The sequence below is a fragment of the Cyprinodon variegatus genome, unplaced genomic scaffold (genome assembly GCF_000732505.1).
Source record: "Cyprinodon variegatus isolate N-32 unplaced genomic scaffold, C_variegatus-1.0 Scaffold667, whole genome shotgun sequence".
Lineage (NCBI taxonomy): Eukaryota > Metazoa > Chordata > Actinopteri > Cyprinodontiformes > Cyprinodontidae > Cyprinodon > Cyprinodon variegatus.
This window is the reverse complement of record NW_015151120.1, coordinates 238,737-247,101: the sequence shown is the minus strand read 5'-3', so window position 1 is coordinate 247,101 and position 8,365 is coordinate 238,737. Positions and strand designations below refer to the sequence as shown.

The window sequence follows — 8,365 nt, the reverse complement described above, 5'->3', positions numbered from 1 at the left end:
GATGTGGCCCATGCTACATACTCCGGTACAGTAGGTGGCGCTATGCACCTAAAAGTTAAGGTTGCAATCTGCCATTAGACAAAAGAAGAAGGAAAAAAAAGTCTCAACAGCAGCAGCAGCAGCTTCTTAAGTTTGTTGCAAAAATGCAGCTATCCCCTCATAGAGTCAGTTCTTAGTTGCTAACCGCTCTGCCGCCATGTCGGTTTGTTTGAAGACATGTTTTGTGGGTAGTAGAGTCCTTCAGAGAGGCTGTCAGCCTGTAGCAGCAGTTCCTAACAGACGAGCTCTGCTGCCGTTCAGCTCAGCGGCTGCTGGTCGATGCTGCTCCACCGTTCAGGGGGAGGTGAGGGTCAGGTTTGCACCCAGCCCCACCGGTAGGTTATTACTCATTTATTAAAATGCAGTGAAGCAAGTTCACATGTGGACTACATGTGTCTATGAATGCTTTATGATGTAGTTCATGTGCTGTGTTTTATAATGAATGAAAACATTGTTTTTAACCACCTAATGATCTTTTTTACTCATTTTTTTAGGCTTTTTGCACCTTGGAGGTCTTAGAACTGCTCTTTACAATTACATCTTTGCAAAGAAATATGGGGGCACCTTCATCCTGCGACTGGAGGACACTGATCAGAGCAGGCTGGTCCCAGGAGCAGCAGAGTCCATAGAGGACATGTTGGAGTGGGCTGGTGAGAGGGAGGGACTCTGGGCCCATATCAGGGGTTTATTCATTCTCAGATCTTTATCTTTACAAGAAAGGGTGATTTTATAACCAATAAACACCTAAATGTAAGTTTAATTAAAGTAGGTATCTGTTAAAATGTTTTTTTTTTTTTATATAGATAAAATAAATAAGAGGACACCCTGCCCACCAGCAGGCGGTGTTAACATATTTGGCTGACATTAATCATGGTTAATCGATTATTTAAATAATCGCCAACTAATTTAGTAATTAGTCGTTAACTGGAGTATAGAGACTCTAAAACAGGCCTTTAGCTGACAGAGCAACACACCTTCAGAAGTTATATCAGAATTGTTTGAAAAATATGAACATTTTAATGCTGACAAATACACATTCGTCTGTCAATATCCTCTATCCAGAACTCCTCAAGGTGAAAAATTATAGTTTCACCTGGTTTGATTTCGCAAAAAGTCTTCTTTAAGGAACGTTTTACTTTCAGATAGTCAATTAATCGAAAAAATAATCGACAGATTAATTGATGTGCAATAAAGACGTTAGTTGCAGCCCCAGCTAAAATGACTTTGCTCCCAACAGCAAGCTACCAGCCTCTGATCAATTATTTTTTGTACTAATAATAAACAAGCACAGTTTTCTCTCTAGAAATCCATTGTTTTAATTACTTGGAAGAGTTACTTGTCCAGAGTCTGTTGTAATAGGACATTACTCTTACTGTTGCATGGATAAGTTCTCACTTCTACTTGTATGGATGGATCTGCGGGCTAGCTGAAACTCTTCTCCCTTTTTTTTGGTAAAAACCCCATTTAAAGTGAATTTCTGTCACCTAATAGGCCATAGTGAGGAAGTGAGTGTATCTGTTAAATGTAATAAGACCTAAACCTAGTGCCTCGGTGATTTGAAAATGGCATTTTGTAGAAATTAAATTATTTGCGAAAGCGATTAGCTGTACAACCTTACTATAAAACTTGTTTCCAGTCAAAATGTGTAAACACACAAATGCAACAGAATAACACTGCAAACAAAAAAAATGCTGCAGTGAGTGAAAGGGAAGCAAAAACCTACAATCACGAACCATTGCAAACAAAATAATATTGTAACCATAAACAAAAGGCTGTTATCACAGAAAGAAAAGGATACTATATTCTTTGTGGCAAGAGTTTTCTGCTGTTTCTGTTTGCATTGTTTTCTTTCAGCATTTTTCAGTTGATTTTCTTTTTTGTGTTTGCGTGTTTTGGAGTTTTTTCCACACATATGGTTTCAGCTCTTTTGTCATTTATAATTTAATCAGATCTCCTCCTACAGGCATTCCTCCAGATGAGAGCCCTCGCAGAGGAGGGCCTGTTGGTCCCTACATGCAATCTCAAAGATTAGAGCTCTACAATCAGGTAGCCCAGGAGCTTGTTGAGAGAGGCCACGGGTACTACTGTTTCTGCAGCACTCAGAGGCTGGAGCTGCTAAAAAGAGAGGCTCTAAGAGCTGGTCAGACACCAAGGTACCTAAAATGCTACTCTGCAAAGCCTGTTTGGATCCAGACAAAAGGAGTCATTTGAATCTGTGTTTCTGCAGGTATGACAACAGATGTCGTCACCTGAAAGCGGAGCAGGTCCAGGAGAAGCTGGCTCAGGGAGCCCCACATGTGATCAGGTTTCGACTGGAAGCCGGCGTCAAGCCTTTTCAGGATCTGATCTTTGGACTGAATCGTCACGATGTGGCTCAGGTTGGTCTGGAGTGGGTTCTTCATAAAAGGTGTAGGTTACACAAGTGGTTTTATTAAGCTGCGGGGCACAGCCCTCTGAAAACTGCCAGGGGGCCCGAGGGGATCCTCAGAAAACTGGATGGAAAATAAGAAATATAAAAATAAGAAAATAAGAAAGATAAGCAGAAAGAAATGTAAAAAAAATACAATTTAATTATTCTGTTCTTCAGTATCATGAACTCAAAATTTGCATCAAATCTGACATGTATTTATATCTATAAAAAAAAAAAAAACAGGCTATTTAAAACTTAACTGGGAGACTTTTCTCTATGTAAGAAAGAAAGTTAGACAGTGTACTAAAAATATATTCCTTTCCTTTTTTGCAACAACCAGGTATGTGAGTTTGAGGTGAGTATTGGCATGGGTGTTGCTATATGTGTCACGATAACTGGGTCACAATAGATATTATCATGAAATAGTAATATTTTTTACATATTGAATATATAAATAAGAAAGCAAATGCTGTATATGTTCATTAGAAGGTATTGATCATTGAGTTATTTTTGGTATCCATGTTGTTTGGGTTGAGTCAGTCTACGTCTTCCACTCTGACTGCCTCAGCTATAGATATGTTACTGTGCTGCACAACAAAAAGGCTCCAGAGTGCCATCTACCAGGGTGGCGGTTCAGAGGTAATCATTTTCCCTCATTATTTTAGGTTTAAAATTTTTTATTTTAATTAATATTAAGAACTGAGGATCGATATTATATCAGGCAGCCGAAGATTAAAATATATCGCCAAATAGATTTTTTTTCCCCACACTCCTAGTGTTTGTCTGCCTTTTCAACTTTAAAGGTGTTAAAATAAAACTGCCACTTTAACTATGGAAGCTTAAATTGGCAAAAGGAAATAAATATATGAAGAAAAAAAATGTGCCAATAAATATATAAATTCAAAGCCTTTATATGCCTTATTTAAAACATTTATCCATATAATACTTCAAACAAGTAATACAATAATATATTGTATTATCAAAGGTATTGGAAATTATGACATTAAATGTAAATTTTATTATGTCGCTCTGTATTTTTTATTTTTTTTTTATTGTTTTCAGGGCAATTACTGCCCCGTCCATTTTATTTGAACTCTCAACTTCGTCCATCAAACCCTGTGGGTGGGATTAGGGTAGCTTCTATCGAGACCCTGATGTCTGATTGGCTGTTTCCACACTGAGCAAGACCACGTCATAGTTTGCTGTGATTCTGAACTCAGTGTTTTGCTGGATAATAAATTGTGTTGATTTTTTATTTTTTTTTAACCACAAACGTGATCAAAATCCAGCCGCTATATGCTCAATCTGGTCTAAAATATCTCTAATAAATTCCACAAAGAGCATCAGGCAGTGAAGGGCTGATGTTGATCCTGTAATACATGTAATAACTAAAAAGGTGTAAAAAAGAAATAAAATGAAATAATCTTTCTAAAAGTTTTCTATTTCTTTACATGTTAATTGTTTGTTTGCAATTGAGACCTCAGAAAGAGGGTAATTGTGTTACAGAGGCCCTGGGATAGAGATTAAATGAACACCCCCCCACCTGCTGTGTTGCTATAGGATTAAATAAACTCTGAGTTTGTTTTCTCTTGCATTTAGGTGGAGGGCGATCCAGTTGTGATGAAAGCAGATGGTTTTCCCACCTACCATCTCGCCAACATCGTAGACGATCACTACATGAACATCAGCCACGTTCTGCGAGGGTCCGAGTGGCTCATCTCTACCTCCAAGCATCTCCTTATGTACCAGGCGCTCGGATGGAAGCCGCCCACCTTCGGACATCTGCCGCTTCTGTTGAATAAAGACGGCAGTAAGCTGTCTAAGAGACAGGGGGACATCTTTATTGAAAGCTTTTTGAGGGAAGGGGTCCTTCCTGAGGCTCTGCTAGATATAACAACCAACTGTGGTTCTGGATTTACCAGTAAGTGATAAAGGTAACCAACTTAGAGCAACTTTTCCGTAATGATCAACTTTATTTAGGAACGCTTATATGTCTGTTTCTAGCTAATCGAGTAGGAAGAGGGTTAGAAGAACTCATTTCAGAGTTTAATCCTTCAAAGATCACAACTCACTCCGCTTTGTTAGACCTGGAGAAGCTACCAGAGTTCAACAGGTGAGTGAAATAGCTTTAAATGACTGTATGCAATCATTTCAGCCATATTTTAAACCAAGATGACATGTTTAAAGCTTTTTAAATTCAGGAAACGAATTCATCTTTGAAGTTTCAAGGATCTGTTTGTCTTTTTGACCTTTGGCAGAATCCATCTGCAGCAGCGAATAGACGATGAGCAGAAGTGTCATATGCTTATAAAAGATCTGCAGCAACAAATCCAGCAGCTTTACGCAGCAGATATCCAGGACCAAGAAGTGCTTGAAGAAGATTATATCAGACGGGTGTTACGTCTCCGTAAGGTGATTATAAAAAGATGTTAAACTTTGAGTGCCATCCATCTCGTCTTTTAATATCCTAAACGTTAGATGCAGCCGATTTATTTGTTTATGGTCTAACTGTATAGTTTAAAACGTGTTAAAGACAACTGCAGACAGCATGCAGATGATTTATATGTTATTGAAACTTATTTATTTATTTAGCCAGCCCTTTTCCAGTTTTCAACTCCAGACAGCTTACATTTTTGTACTGGGAGGGAAAAAAAGCATTCCCATATCATGATGCCTCCACCACCATGTATTGTTGGTGTTTGTATGATATGGCCATTTTGATTTTCTGCCACTTATAGTGTTTTAAAGGAAATGCTATTTGTATTAGGATCTCATTTGATCAGAGCCACTATAAGCTGTATCCATGTTTTCCGATGGCTTTCATACAGCAAAGGCTTTTTTCTTGCCATTTTTCCAAAATGGGGAAGATTGATAAATTTCCTTACTCTTCCTGACCACAAACTCATCGGGCGCTAACAACCAAACTGTGGTTCTAACCCTAAGGATGTTGTTTTATATTCTTATTCTGTTTTAGACATTGATAACTTTATTGCTGACCTATCTGATGTGTTCTTGGCCTTTATATGGTGTTTGTTCAATAATTTTCTTTACCAGACAGCTGTTGGTGAAGATTCTCAGTCATCTGGGTAATACTCATTCCAGTAAAGTTAAAAACAAACCACTGGACTTTGTTTTCCTAGTTTGAAGACAATTGCTCCCCATCAGGGAAGCTTTTTCAATTCAAAATGTCAGAATAAGAGTTCCAAGCTTTATAGAGTACCCCAACAAAGCCTTGTTATGGCTTAGAAAATGTGCAAATTGAACCAGAAGAAAAGGTCCACCCCTTAGTAACTGGGAATCGTTGAGGTCTTTGTTAGCATTCAATACCTGATACTGGCTCATGCCTCTGAAAAAGGAGTTGTTAGGGACATTGTTGGCGAGATGTTTTGGTTCCCTCAATGGCGTTGAGGTTTCAGATGATAGCGGGAAGGAATCAACTCTATCGCTGCGTTGTAGGTTTTTTAAAAGCTAGATCCTGAGTCCACCCCCTCTGTTTAAGATTGTTTTTCTCTCTTAACGTAAATGGCTTCCTTCACACCTCTTTCAAACCACATGTCTTCTTTGTCCAAAACGTGAACATTCTGGTCCTCAAACGAATGTTTTTTAACTTTGTTGGAATACGAGACTGGATCTGGGAGCTTCGCAGATTAGTTTTGTATTTAGGTTGAATTATGCACATGCTTTTGATTGGGTGGCTATTAATGGTGGTTTGCTATACTGGACTTTGCTTTTGGGTATTAGAATAAAAAGGGTGTGGATACAAAGATACATCACACTTTGTATTGATAACGTTCCTAAAAACAAGTCGTTTTTCCTTTTTTTGTGTAGATCCATCACCAAATCCGTATGGAATACAAGTTAATTTTAAATCGTTCTTTATTAATAATTTTTTTTAAACATTGCATATTTTATGTAATACCTTTAGTAATATTCACTTTATTGTGTTCCGTTTTCATCAGGGTCACATAGCCTCCCTGAAGGAGCTGATGGGTCCAACCTACTCCTATCTATGGGTCCGTCCTTCCTTCTCCATCCAGCAGGTGGCAGCGCTAACCACTGAGGCTCCTCTTATTGCTTCCTTTGTGTTGAGGTTTGAAAGAGCAGCTTTCTAGCTTGCACATTTTTCTTTACTGCACATCGGCATCTTTTTTTTTTTTTATATCAAGATTGTGAACATTTGTGTCTGTGTATTTAGGTTGGTTGAAGAGCAGGGTGAGGAGCTGTCAGTGGACCGAGTCAGTAAAGACTTGAAGGGTTTGACTAAACTGACCAAAGCTACCAAGTACAGAGAGGTGATGAAGCTGTTACGTCTGGTTCTCAGCGGCTTGCAGGTACTAATATACCATACTTATGAGTTCTAACAAGTGTGTTTTGTTTTCCAGATGTTTAGTGATTCAAGTAATTATATTAGATCAGCACAGTGGAGAGCAACTCTGTCTCATGAGTCATAGGGCTCACGGTTTGTGTGAATAAGTTATTAGTCTTCAGTTTTTGTCGCCTCATGAGTAAACTGAACCTTAGCCTGCAGCTTTGGTGGTCTTGATGACGCATTACAAGTTTCCATGTAATTCATAAGTCCTTGTATTTGTGGAAAATGTTCAAAGTGATCGAACGTTTTGTCACTTCAGGTTGGATGCATGTCGATTTTTTTTTTTTTTCAAGTCTACATCCATCGGTTAAAGTTTGACGAAAATCAGACCTTTAGAGCCTGTTTATAACGCATCTCAGTCTACCTCTTTATTCATAATAATATACAAATCTGTGATATTTGTAATATTTAAAAAAACTGTTACAACTCATACCATTGGAAAAAAAATCACCCAAAGTCATTTACATCCATCAGTAAGAAAAGGGTTACAAAAATGTTCTTGAATGGGTTAAAAAGATCTGTTAATACTTTCAAAGGATTTAGTCTTATTCAAAGACAACATTGAATAATGTTTTTTTTATAGTGGATCATCTATAAACCACCAAGCTTTTATAGATTTCTAAAAATTAGTTTTTTTGGGTTTATCTTTGAAACCATCATTGCATCATCAGAGTTGTTGCTGCCAGAACAAACTTTCATTATTACAGTCAGATTTAAAGCTGCTACAAGATTATAATCTGACTTTAAAGGTCTTACCAGGCACATCTGATCATTGCTATTTAGGCTTCTGTATGTTTCTGGAACAAGAACCATCTTTTTAAGACTTAACAATTAAGAGTTAAACTAATAATTTATCATTTTATTAATCTTTTTCTATTGGAAAATGAGCAGGACCTGGTGAATATTTAGATGCAATCAAGGAGTTTCTGGGTTTTTTTTAAACTCAGAGGTTTCATTTCTCCTATTATTCTCATTAAAATGCAGATTTCAAACTCTGATCAGCACTTAAGTGAGCTGACTGTTTAAAACTTATATTGTTCCCTCTGTCATGTTGTCCACATCATGACTAGGCAGAATTAATTTTTGTTTAATAAAGACAGAAAAGCTTATCGATAGCTGCAGCGACTCTGTAAACCTGCAAATTTTTAAGAGAAGAGGTACTGAACGGGGAAGTTGCTTCAGATTGAGTTTCACATACACCATCAGTCTGTTTTTTTTTGTGAAACCTAACCGACCTCCATGTGTTGCCCTCTGTGTTGCAGCAAGGTCCAAGTGTTGCTGAAATGATGGTATCTCTGGGTCCTGCAGAGATCAGACATCGATTCCAGAAGCTTCTGCTTGCTTTAGAGACGTGTTAAAGATGGCTACCCAATAACCTTTTACTCAACTGAATAAATAACTGTTCTGTATATTGAGAAATGCATCTCTTAAACAAACATGGTTATTCTATCAAGCCTGAAATAGTCTCAGCTGGAGAAATTGTGTGCTTTTTAAAGTTGTCATGTATTTATAAAAAAAAATAAAGAAAACGTCTTTTTTTCTTTTTA

The 8,365-nt window shown here is 37.6% G+C and overlaps 1 protein-coding gene across 1 annotated transcript; it reads left to right on the top strand.

The window, feature by feature from the left end:
- The first annotated feature begins 86 nt into the window (after nt 1-86).
- ears2 (glutamyl-tRNA synthetase 2, mitochondrial) lies at nt 87-8,365 on the top strand. The gene is made up of 10 exons (XM_015394010.1): nt 87-374; nt 534-689; nt 2,003-2,192; nt 2,267-2,417; nt 4,049-4,370; nt 4,454-4,562; nt 4,708-4,861; nt 6,409-6,539; nt 6,645-6,780; nt 8,081-8,365. Exons 1-10 carry the CDS (start codon nt 197-199, stop codon nt 8,174-8,176), a joined length of 1,623 nt encoding a protein of 540 aa, XP_015249496.1. The 5' UTR covers nt 87-196; the 3' UTR covers nt 8,177-8,365.